Source organism: Tachyglossus aculeatus, chromosome 19 (assembly GCF_015852505.1).
Source record: "Tachyglossus aculeatus isolate mTacAcu1 chromosome 19, mTacAcu1.pri, whole genome shotgun sequence".
NCBI classification, from domain to species: domain Eukaryota; kingdom Metazoa; phylum Chordata; class Mammalia; order Monotremata; family Tachyglossidae; genus Tachyglossus; species Tachyglossus aculeatus.
This window is the reverse complement of record NC_052084.1, coordinates 10,971,322-10,984,789: the sequence shown is the minus strand read 5'-3', so window position 1 is coordinate 10,984,789 and position 13,468 is coordinate 10,971,322. Positions and strand designations below refer to the sequence as shown.

Below are 13,468 nucleotides of genomic sequence, written 5' to 3'. Positions count from 1 at the left end.
GGGATATAATGAAACATGTGTTCATGTTAATTAGTCAGGAATGGACCAACAGTCCCTCAGTAATTTAACAACTGTCCTGGGTAATAGAAGCAATAGTACAGTTTTGAGCAGTCCCCTCCGTCTCTTGTCTGTTAGTAGCTCGCTGTGGGCAGGGAACATGCCTACCAACTGTGCTTATTTTGCTCTCCCAAGTGCTTAGTACAGTGTTCTGCACATACTAAGTGCTCAATAAATATGATTGTTTGGTTGATCCACTTGGGGGTGCACTGTACTTGGGAAGTACAGAAGAGAGAGACACATTCACTGCTCACAAAGAGTTTACACTGTAATTGGGAAGACAAACATCAAGCATAATTACACTAGAGAGGTCGAATTATATATTTTACACACACGCACAAAAAAAAAGGGTGCAAAGGAGAGTGCAAATATGCTAACAGTAGCCAGAGTTGATGAGGTAATGATGAGGCTCAGAATGCTGAGAAATCAAATAAAAATCTTGTAAGGAGAGATGAGATTATAGGAGGGATTTGAATGTGGAAAGAGCTGTGGTCTGTCTGATGTGGGAAGGAAGTTACAGTTTGGAGGAACAGCATGAGCAAGAGGACACAGGCTAGAATGTTGAGTGTGAGGTACAGGTAAAAGGTTGGCTTGGGAGAAATGGAGCCAGCAAGTTGGGGGATAGCGGGAGAAGAGAGCTGATACCAGTAATATAGGGCCAGAGGGTGGAGTACTCTAAACCTGACTGTGAATAGTTTTTGTTTGATGCAAAGAGGCACACAGAGCCAGTGGAGGGTTTGGAGGAGGGGGAGACATTTGGGCTGCTTCAGGAAGATGATCCGCGCAGCAGAGTGTAGGGAAAAGAGACTGGAGAAGCAGTGAGGAAGCCCATTGCCCAAAATTGCATCTATTTAAAATCTCCTGCCACCACCTGATCAAAAAATGTATGCAATTCTATGGCAATATTCCCATCACAAATAGAATAGAATCTATGGTGTTCTAAACCAGGTCTTCCATCTTTTCTGGATTTGGGGTAGATGTTTGGCAATGTATTTTGTCCTTCACCTTAAAAGTAGGTATTCATTTAGCTAAATAAAATGAAATTTTAGGAAAGCCCCTGCTTGTTGATTTCAATGTATAACTAATAATATCAGTGATCAAAATATTCTTAAAAGAAGTACATGTACATTTTTGTGACCCTCTAGAGACTGGAAATGGCAATGGGGAAGAAATATGCTGAAAAGCCAGATAGAAAACTTATAGCATCTATTCTAGATTAAAAGCTCTCCAAAATATATAAGGAAAGGAGGTGTGGGGAAGGGAAGAGAGATTTTTAATTATGCTTTTCAGGCAATTTGACTCTGTATTGATTCTATGAATTGATTCAGCATTTTATCCTAAACTGACATAAATTGATGAAGTTCTCTAAAGACCAGATTTTTTCCCCCCTGCTTTAGCAACTTTGATAAGGAGCTTGACTACAGGAAGGTACTGAAAAATAGAGGTGCAAATTATACACAATGTTCATGGATGACTTGTCATGAGTTACCTAGTAAGATCATTATGTTTCTTGGAAAGGAAGATCACCTATATTTTGCTTCCATTTTGCAAGTGGCTGAGTTCAATAGCGTATCTAACCCTTTGTATATAAACATTAAAGGGTGCTCGCTGCAATTCAACTTGAGTGACAGAAAATACAAGAATGATTGACATTAGGATACCCTTTGTTTTCGGTTGAAACCAATTTTTACATATAACGGTATAAAAACATCACCCGAATTTCATCCTAAATACAGTACCATCTCTAGCATACAAAATGTTTAGGGTCAAATTTGCTTTAGATAAATGTTTTTGGTAAATTGAGAAGGGAGGTTTGCAAACTGAGAACTAAACGTACATGTATTTCAAAAGCTTTTTCTGAAATTTGAAGTACTGTGGGAAGGAGAAAGAAAGTAAGGGAAGAAGGTTCTTCAGCCAAGCCCTAATCTGAGTCACAGAGGTGATATTGGAGAGATATGGAAATATTGATTTCCATTCCTGACTCAAAATGAATTCTGACATTTATTTCAACATATACCACAATTAATCAATGGTATTCATTGAGCGCTTACTTCGGCAGAGTGGAGTAATAACCACTTGAGAGGATACAATATAATAGAGTCGGTAGACTCAATCCCTGCCCACAAAGAGTTTACAGTCTAGAAGAGGAGCTTATAGTTGTTTTATTATTTAAGTGATATTATACTCTACTTCTCCTAGCCATAACCTGTTTTAATGTCTGTCTCCTCTTGAACACTGTAAGCCTCTTGTGGGCAGGGATTGTGTCTTCCAACTCTTTTATACTGCACTTTCCCAAGGGTTTAATATAGTGCTCTGCACATAGTAAGTGTTCAATAGATACCATTGATTGCTCTGCTCACAGAAGTGAATAAAATACCATTAATAGTGAAAATGGAAAAATTCTCAGGAAAAATGTAATGAAATAAAAATCCCAAATGACGGTCCCTGTTTAATGGGGGCGAAAGAACACAACTTCAAGCTGGTGGCTTGGACAAAAAGGCAGCAATGGCAGACAGGCCTACCTAGGGCACAGCAATGAGGAATGGGGAGAGCACAGGCTTCAATCAATCTGAGAACAGGAGGCAGAACTGAAACAATTGCCAGGTGATGCAGAAAAACTGCAGCCACAAACCCAAACAAGACTTTATAGGAGGAACTGTTGATCAGACATCAGTTTTTCTAATCAGACCTGCTCCCACAACTGTCTCCATCAGTTATATCAACCTTAGACACAAGGGGGGTGCACTTCAACACTCATTTTTGGCCACCTTTTTCCTCCCTCTCTCCTCAGATTCCCTGAGAAGAATTCACCCTCTCAACTTCTCTGTTTCCCAATCTTTACTCCACCTCAGTCTCAAGGTAAGGAAAAGCAGGTGGAGGAATCAATCTTTTCCCCCCACAATCTCTCCTGAGGAAGGGATTCATTTGGATCACATCAATGGTCTTAAAAGGCAATCTCCTACATATCTTCATCCTCACTTCTTACCATTTCAAAGACTCCTCCGTTTTTGAAATGACAGCTAGACTTTGTAACTGACTGCTTCTTGGGACAGCAAAGCACCTTTAAGGATCAATCAAATAGGAGCTTCTGTTAAGTAATCTTTCACAAGAATAGACAATTCCTAGGGGAAACCGGTAAAGGAAAGAGAGGTGTATTGATCTCTCAACAGAGCTGCATTACCAGGAGGTATAACCCCTCATTGGAATATTTCCACAGCCTATTTATTAAGCCTATGTTTTAGTGTTTTGCCACAAACCACCTGTGTATTAGAGAATCATTCTAAAGACAAGTTTAACAGTTTCGCTGAAATGGCTGTTTCAATCTCTAGTACTTAAAATTTCAAATATAGCTTTAACATTACATGTGGTTAGGAGCTACACTTATTTGGGCTCAGTTTTATGAACGTTCTTTGGCAACAGACTAAAAGCTGCTATTCAGAAGTGATTTGTAGATTCAGCAACATATCACTGTCACTAAAGAAAGATTAGTAGAAGATGACATATAGGCTACTATTTAAGCACTTAGTCTTCTACATCTCCATTTTTTCTTTCCCTCCTTCCCTCTGGAATTTATTTTGTGTCCATCTACACCATCAGTCTGTATGCTCCTCGAGGATAAGAATGTGTCTTCTATCTCTATTGTACTCTCCTAATGGCTCAGTTGAAGGGGTGCTTAATAAATGTTACTGAATTGATGTTCAGCTTAATAGCAATAGTTCACACCCTGCTTTATTCAGCAATGGGCCAAATTCTTCCCTTGGAACCTGGGAATGCAGGCTCCCTGGGCACCAAAAGGAAGAGAAGCTGCCTGAGTCCACTCTTTGATTTTCCCTCTTTCCCAGGAAAGAATGAGTGGAACAACTGACTGCTCACAGGACACAAATCATTGGACTTTCCTTGCATGCTCATTCCATTTGTCTCGAAAAACCTATCCCACAAGTTGACATGGACACAGTTCGCTACAGGGACTGGCACATTCTCTAACCTAAGCTGCACGGTCTCAGACATGTTCTTTTGGGGTGTACATATTTAGGTGTTGCTTATGTGTCTTGAGCAAAGGGATGGTGACTGTTGTCCCCCCCAACCAGCCCCATTTCCCCTCTTCCCTGCATGGTGTTAATGTGTACTGGCTGCAAGCCTGGCTGATGTACAGAATCAATATCTCCCTCTCCCATAGCTGAAGAGTACGGGGTGCTATTTAACCCAGAAAAAAAATATGGAAAACTGATGTGTCGGGGTCTCTGAACATAAATAACGGGCAAGCCTTGGTGCTGTGATGAAGATTTCAGGACCAAGAACATGCACAAAGGAATAGTTTATACTGCTAGTCACTTGCACAGTGCCATTCTCGCTCTCTCCTCCCTGCTGGGGAGATGGATACCCAAGTGATGAGGCAAGCAGTGGTACAGCCTATTGCAAAATGCATGTGAGGATTTTACAAGCAAAACATACTTACAGCCAAAGTGATCGATTGATGGATTGAAAAGTGACCTCAACATACAATTATGTGAAAAGGGATGGGAGGTCCATGAACAACATAGAACTAAAAAGTCATGCCTTAGAAAAACAGAATAAGGTCAGTTTCGGGAAAATTGACTACTGTTACTAAAAATCTTACAAATTAGTACATCTCACAGCACAAAGCCTATTCGTACTCTCTGCACATTATCATAAGACCTCAAGAAGTGTGATCCAATCAACCCCAAAGAAATCACATCTCTCCCAAAGCATGTGAAATTCTGTATGGTCATTTTCTTTGCTTTTTATTCCATGGTTTGAACAGTTTACTCACTCTTATAACATAGCCTATTAATACTTTTATATGTTCATCAACCCTAAGCAATCTTAATAGCAATCTTTAGCTTTTTCCAACCTTTTAGAGCTAAACACTAAAAATTGTAAAAAACAGGATTTTATTTTTTAATGGTATTTGTTGGGAGCTTTCTATGCGCCAGGCACTGTTTTACAGTGCTGTGGTAGATATGAGGTAATCCAGTTGGACACAGTCCCTGTCCCACATGGGGCTTCACAGTCCTAATTCCCATTTTAAAGATGAGGGAGCTGGGGCACATAGAGGTTAAGTGGCTTGCTCAAGGTCACACAGCAGATAAGTGTCAGAGCCAGGATTAGAACCCATGATCTTCTGTCTCCCAAGGCCCGTGCTTTATCCACTATGCCATGCAGCTTCACTCAAATGTTCATTCTATTTGAAAATAAATAGCTAACTCCACCTGTAGTGATTTCTGTCACATTTAAGTATCATGAATTAGAGAATACCAAGTGAATAATGTATATTATAGTGCTTTGTTTCCATTTTAAACAGTGGGTGATACTGCTGTTTATCATCCTGTACAGCTGTGCATAACATTCATTTGAGAAGAGGAGGCTATACATTGGTTTAAATCCAAAAAGCTTGCTGTTCTTCTATAATGCCTGTCATTTGTCAGTCTCCTCAGTGTTTCATAGCTTTTATTTTCTGAGCCGTTTGAGGAACTGCTTCCCAAACTTTCTCTCCATAATCTCTAAGGAGCATGTGAAAAGGTAAAGTTCTGAAGCTCGTTCAAATACAGCCATAGTAAGAATGGAATAAATTTATCCTCAAGCCTTTGAACGTTCAACACGGAAGGAGTGTAAAGAGTTCTCCATATACTGTTTCTGGCAATAGTTACATACTTGAATGGTTTTAAGAGGAAGCACTGCAATAATGCAATTTCAGCCATCCTGGTTCTCAAAAGGGTATAATTTCATATTGTCTCATCCATTTTTTGCTGCTTTAGGTCTATTTCTCTCAGAGATTACAAGCTATAACTTGTAAAAGATGCATATAATATATGCCATTGTGCTAAATTAAAGCATTTCATAAATGTCATCTGAATGGCACAACTATACAATGTGGTCATTTTGTAATTTGCAGCAAAATTAATATAGTGATATTAACAAGATGGTGTTTGGACTTTATTAAAAATAAAAGGTTTCAGATTAGCATATTTTATACTTTGCAACATGACCAAATGTATCATCTGTGTCAACTGTAAATGTTGCATGGAAGACATAATTTTAGAAAATGCACAGGCTTTGTTTCATTTTTGGAAGTACCTGTTTTAATTTTACCAAAATTATGAAAATGACTATGGATTTTAATGAGTGCCATTTCAACTCACAATCCTGCACGTACCAATCACCCCTCCCACCCCCTAACTACATTGGGCAAAGACAGTAGCCCTGCATTCAATTTTCACCCTCAGTTTGATAGCCCCATTTATGTAGCTAGAGGCCAGAGTTTAGGGGCTTTTTGCTCCTTAGCCTTCTACACAGAGTTTGCCTGCAGGACCAGGGGCCTTTAACTGCTGCCTCGGCTCTGCAGTTGTGAGTGCTGGTTTGGAGGGCACACATCCTAATAAATGTCCACTGAGACACTTGGATGCAGCAAAGACTCCAGGAAGGAGGCAGGGAAAGGTTTCTCTTCCCTCAACAAGCAACAGGCTTAAAGAGGGGACTCACATTCACTATATGATACGTAGAGGTCAGGAAGTACTCCAGAGATATTTGTAAGAGTTAAAGAAAATCAGTGAAATACTTTATTCTCCACTTTACATCCAAAGAGGTATCAACAAAATACTTTCCCCGAGACTTAGGTGAGCGCTCCCACTGACTTCATCTTCCTTCTTAAGTCTCCCTCTATGTCCCTGCTATACACTCTCTTTGCAACAGTTCAAAATGGATGCTGACGAGGATCCTGGGTTCGAGCAGGAAGCAACTGTAGGAAGCAGCATGGCCTAGTGGAAAGAGATGGACCTGGGTATAAGAGGACCTAGCTTCTAATCCTGACTCTGCCAATTGCTTGCCATGTGACCTAGGCCAAATCAACTTCTATGGGCCTCAGTTTCCTCAACTGTAAAATGGCGGTTAAATACCTGTTCTCCCTCCTACTTAGACTGTGAGCCCCATGTGGGACTGAGACTGTGTCCAACCTGATTAACTTGTATCTACTCCTGTGCTTCGAATAGTGCTCAGCACATAGAAAGCATTTCATAAATGCAATCATGATGTTGATAAATTATTGTTGATAATAATAATTTTAAAACCAGGAGAATATTGGTGAGAAACAGAAATCCCTACCCCAGGAGGCCTGATCATGGTCTCTTTGGGGTCACAGGTGTCAGGGGCTTCTTGGTTCATGCACAGGAAAGGTGAGAATCCTGATACAGGAATTAGTCATTCAGTAGGGAGTTAACCAAACCAGACTCCTCTTGGCAGAGAAGCCAATCAGCTTCATTAGGTTGAGAGGCAGGCCTTGTAGGTAAATAAGCTGCTCTCTTGATACATTCACACTTTTAAGTCACTAGGATCTCCAGTCGGATCCCAGACAGCACCCTAAAGCAATACAGTATTGAACCCTAATGTCCCAAAGAATTAATCAACTCCCAAAGTGCCCAACATACTTCCCCTCAGGCATAGCTTACTTATCTAGAAGGATCTGGCCTTATAATTCACATTGACAAGTGAATGGATTTAATTCATTCAAGGATAAAGAGACTATGGATTCAGAGTGAAACAGATGGGTGGTACTGAACCAATATACATATTCTTTATTCAAGTTCAAGCGTTCAGTAGTTTAGGAATTCTTTCCACTGCTACTTATGATCTTGACTATGAGTACAAGCATATTCTCTCTAGACAAGTCACACATTCACTTCTGGAAGCTCTATGATATTTACTGATGAAACAGTTCTGAGCAGATGTGAAGGCACTGATGAACTGCAGGAAATGTTAAATTATGTAGCACAAGTGTATTCTGCCCTGTTTCTAACGCATTTCTTTGAAAATTAACATTGTGATGGGACAATTAATTTTCATGAGCAGGGTCCTTATTCCTTATGATTCTATCTTCCAAGGGTCAGACCTGGAAACACTTCCTTCATTGATGCCTTTCTATTTCAACTAATTCATTTCAGCCCTTAGTCTCCTGCCTTATTAATCTACCCTTTAATGTATCTTAATCATTTCTGTGCTGGTGCTATTTGCAGCCCTCTATTGATGCCTGATTGAGCATTACCATCAACCATTCCTCTCCATTTATACTCCCAACTACAATTTCAGGTTTCAGCCAACTTTTGTTTTTCTCCATTGATTGTTTGTTCATTCCCAATCTGCTTTTAATGCTTCAGTTGGGACTGCCAACTTCTAGAACAGAGTTTAAGGACATGATCCAGATTTAATACCATAGGGATGGGGAAGCTTTTAAGTCCCACAGGAAGTTACATTCACTGGTGGAGGGATTCAAATGAAAGACTGTAGGGACTCATTCTTGCCCCCAATTCCTTCCTCTTGTTCCCACTGGCCATTGCTGGTCCAGCTGGCCTTGAAAGAGGTCTGGTGGTCTCACTGGGCCAATTACCAACTCAGTTTATTCAACTATGACTGGCCATTGGGCAATCTCCCCTTGCACGCTTTCTGCTAGCAGGCTTCCCAGTAATCCAACTATGCCTCCAAGCAACAATTATTCACATCTGTAGTCTATTATTTTCCCTCTGTGATACTTCTCATAAGCATCTGAGCTCATGAAAATATGAACACTACACACGTTGCTTCCAGTGCATGGCTCCAGTTCCAACATGGGAAAATTTTAATTTTATGATCCTGATAACAGTCAGGCACAGGCACACAGCACCTTGAAACTGTAAAGGATGCTGTTTTCTTCACTTCACAATGCTTCTGCTCTACATCAGTGATCCTTCCTTGACCTTGGTTTAAGATTAGAGACTTGGAGTGCAACAAACACCTCTGCGTGTCATTCCCCAGAGACAAGCACTTAAATGAGAGAATGAGACATCCCTCAAGGGAATATGGTGCAGTCGTGCAAAATCTACTTTTTTTCCATGTGACTACTGCCAAAGGAAAAGTGCCCTACTAGAATACAGAGTACCCTGCAAAGGCACAGAAGTGATTTGGGGCTGGCTTGTGTCCTAAATTATTAGAACAAAATGGGATTTGAACTACTGCCTAATTTCCCAGTTTGTTCCCTAATAATATTATGTATTTGAATCCCATGCATCTCAAATATGTCCTTGGACTTAATTTTAGAGTTTATAATCCTATCACTGTGGACAACGTTTTAGAGGCTACTCTGTTTTCAATCCTAAACATTCCACTGAGATGTTTATTACCAAATGGCTCTTGTTAAATTCAAGAAATCCTTGAACTCACAATCCACAGATTTCGGTGGACATGTGTAGTGCTTAAGAGTTTCAGGGACAGCCTTCACAAAGGACTGTAGGGGGGAGTGGGGGGAAATGAGGTGAGGAAGGGCATTTGTTAAGCGCTATGTACCAGGCACTGTTCTAAGCACTGGAGTAGATAGAAGATAATCAGGTTGGACACAGTCCATGTCCCACATGGAGTTCAGGCAATCCCTTTATTCCCATTTTACAGATGACGTAATTGAAGCACTGAGAAGTGAAGTAACTTTGCCCAAGGTCACACAGCAGATAAGTGGCAGATCCAGGATTAGAATCCAGGTCCTTCTGGGACCCAGGTTCATGCTCTATCCCTTAGGCCACACTTGCCACTGTGATCATCATTGGCCTTCCTCTTTAACCTGGCCTAGCAAAAAATTCTGAACTATAGTAGCAGCAGCATTTAGAAGCTGCCACTCTGCAATAGTTGCTTTCTAGCTAGCCTAAACAACCTACTCTGAAGTCAGACATTCTCACAGAGGATCAGTAAGTAGTCGGCTCTTCTTACTCCCCAGTATACTAGTCTCATTAGGTATTCTAAGAATAATACTGCAGTCTCATAAAATGCAGTATTCTTATAGCACCTAATATAAAGTCTACTCATTATTCTAGATAAAAACCCCATGCTTCCTCATCAAGAGACAAAGTCACACAGAGATTAAGTAATAAAATCTTTCAGGTGTTCACTGTTGGACAGTGGATCACTAGAGGCTAAAGTCAAAGTTTCCTACCAGGGTGCTGTGGCACAACAATGTAATAATAATAATGGTGGTACTTGTTAAGCTCTTAGTATGTGCCAGACACTGTTCTAAGCGCTGGAGTAGTTACAAATTCATCAGGTTGGACACAGTCCCTGTCCCCCATGGGGATCACAGTCTCAATCTCCATTTTATAGATGAGGTAACTGATGTCCAGAGAAGTGAAGTGACTTGCCCAAGGTCACAGAGCAAACAAGTGGCTGAGTCAGAATTAGAACTGGGATTAGGATTGTTTTACTGGGTGCCAAGCATTGTGTTAAACACTGGGGAAGATACAAGATAACCAGTTTGGACATAGTCCCTCTCCTCTTGGGGCTTCCAAACTGTAGGAGGGAATTGGATTTAATCCCCAATTTACAGATGAGGAAACTGAGGTGGAATCCAGGTCTTCTGACTCCCAAGCCTGTGCTCTTTCCACTAGGCAACACTGCTATTGAGTGCGATGGGGGCAATTTACAAAGTGTGATCTGCCAATCCTGGGGATCACCATGGTTTATTTCATTGCACAAATATGCCTGCTCCTGAATATGTTTGCACATTTGCAGTGTGAATCCAAAGATGACGAATAATTGGCAAACCACGGCCTTACAATTCCCACCTCACCTTCCCTGCTCCCGTGGGTTTGGTTCAGTCAGCCAGAATGTGAATAAAGACAGTAGACTGTAAGCTCGTTGTGGATAAGGAACAGGTCTACCAACTCTGTTCTGCTGAACTCTCCCAAGCGCTTGGAACAGTGCTCTTCCCACAGTAAGAGCTCAATAAACACTACTGATTGATTCTTCATGCCTCCAGTCCATCTCAGAACAAAAATGATAACATGAACTAAGCTCATTACAGAGAATCCTAGCTAGAACTCCTCAGAAAAGTGCTTTTAACTGAATAACATTATTTGGCCATAAAAGTTTCTTTTTTCCTTTCCTTAGTGCTACTTACATAATTGGCAAAAAATATGAAGTTCAAATTAACAGTGCTATAAATTAAAGCTCTTCATTTGACTACTGCAGAGGTTCAGGGTGGATTTCCTTTTTAACTGCTCATCCTTAAGCCCTCATTTTTAACATCCTTTTGCCTTCAGTTTATTACTTTACAGGCACTTTCCTAAATTCACCTCTAAGTATGTCTGAACAGAAAGGGCTGTAACAAGTGTTCATTCTTGTTGTTATTACTCTTATAATTAAGTCAGGATTGCGGATAGAGCCGAACAACAAATAGCTGATAGGTTTTCGAATTTTCACAAGTCAGCTTCTGTTGCAGCTTCCTCATTTCAGGTCTCTATTTCTATATTCTGTTCCGATCTGTGTTTATATTTCCAACCTCTTGAAGGTACACCATGGAATATGAACTAATCCATGTCCCCTCATGTGGGGAAAAATACCTGTAGTAATTGTGTGAAGGGGAAGCTCTACAGATTTACAGAGAAAGACATTTCCCCACACCCAATTTGGAGATACTAAGCAGGCCTCATACCCAGGATCTGCCCACAATGGCCCATGGGGACATTTGTGCTGCTGGAGATGTGCTAGCTATGGGAAAGAAAATGGGCTCTTTATGTGATGTGGTCATCAGGGCTCTTGGAGGTAATTTGGAAATGCAGAGAACCAGAACTCAGATTTAAGTACTTGCTTTTGACAACCACTGCCGAATAGAATCAGGGAGCATTTTTGTTGTTACTTATCTAGAAACACACAAACATGCATACTATTCAAAAACTTTAGAGAGTGGCCATATCCTTTCATGAGCTGCTGCAGAAGTATAAATGTTTCTTTAGGATCACACCATAGCATGAAATGCTGAATGTTCAGAGTTTAAGTCTTCACACGGGTATAGCTCATGAAAGTGCTCTGCCCTGGTGAATACTTTCTAAATAACTTCACTGATGAAGAATCATTCCCTAGATCACATCATGACAGACTCACCTTTTCACAAAGGAGACTATTATTCCTACTTCCGGTTTCGTCACAGTCACAGGGTTTGCAAACATCTCTGGCTGAGGGATTTGCACCCACTGGTCGAAACAGATAATCCTTGCACAGCTCACAGTTTCTTCCTGCATCAGGAAAAGGTTATGCATTATGGCTTCCAATTCATTAAAATCAGGTGCATAATTCAAAATTAAAGACTGTATTCCTTTGAGAGAATTCTATAATTTTCAGGACGTCCATTTTAATGCACCTTTCATCTCTACCTGCCAATTTAGTGATCCAGAGCATATGAAACAATGAACCTGTTACAAACTGTTTTACTTCATTAAACTTCCATCTGTTATATAATACCACTCTTCTATAAAGCTGTGCTTTGTGAATGCCTATACATTTTTGAAATAATCAGTTTGAAACCTAAAACTTTTCTCCATTTATGGTGCCAACAAAGTAATCTAGATTAAGCATGCAAATTCTCCATGTGCATGGGATGCAAAGTTCCACGCACTAGGTAGCAAATGGATATTTCACACTAAAACAGATTTGATCTTTTTGTGAAAATGTTGAAGGGGAAGGGTGAGCAGACCACAGGAGCAGGGTGAGAAACGAGGAGCTCCCTATCACCATACCAGTAGAGAAGCTACCTGAACCCCAGCCCACCTGAATTTCCCTCCTATCCCTGGCTCATACCTGGGAATGGTAAGAAATCCCCACAGCATGAGCCCTTCTCAACTTACAGAACATCGGGAAGGCCCTGACTGCAAGGAGCCCAAAACTCTGCTCCTCTAAGTTTTTGTTTTATCTTTCCTTCTCTCCCCTTTATTCTTAGCTTGGGAACTGGAACTTTTTTTTTCCCCCCATCTGTGACTTTTCCCCATTGCCTTAGCACAGTACTTGGCACCTAGCAGGCGCTAAATAAATACTGTTACTACTATTCAAATTAATAATGTATCACTTGGGAAAAAAAATCAGTGGACCCAGTGAATATTGCTCTTAAAAAGACAGGAATGTATTTAGCAAATAAAACATTTGGGGGGAAGTAAACTTTACAATAGTTGCCAATAATGAATTGTACTTTTCATTGAATGAAAATCCGGTACTTTAGAGGTGCAGCACAGCCTCAGTGAAGTATATTTTCACCATTTCACAAATTGGAGTAAACAAGAAACAAGAGCCCATTAAAAAATCACCACCAGGAGAACTGCTGATGACAACCAAATGGAGATGTCCTATTTTTAAATGTACAGCTTAGAAAGGAGCCTCTAGGTTCCACTCTCCAGGCTCTTGGTTCACATCCTCATTCACATTCTGTGTTTCCTATCTTGCTCTCCTTGTCTCTTTTAGGGGAACAAGCAGAGATATAGCCCAGTAGAAGGGATTGGTGCCAGAGGTCACTCAGCTTACACAGGTCCAGTGCCCACTTTTTTTTTTAAAATGGCATTTGTTAAGCACTTACCAAGTGTCAGGCACTGTATTAAGCTCTGGTGTAGAAACAAGC

At 40.6% G+C, this 13,468-nt stretch overlaps 1 protein-coding gene across 1 annotated transcript in view; it reads right to left on the bottom strand.

Annotated features, from left to right (window-relative positions):
* The window catches only part of USH2A (usherin), a 443,094-nt gene that overhangs the window by 358,578 nt on the left and 71,048 nt on the right, over window positions 1–13,468 (bottom strand). Inside the window, exon 12 of the mRNA XM_038760847.1 lies at window positions 11,968–12,098. Within this exon, the coding sequence (XP_038616775.1) occupies window positions 11,968–12,098 (131 nt within the window). The remainder of the gene's footprint in view (window positions 1–11,967; window positions 12,099–13,468) is intronic.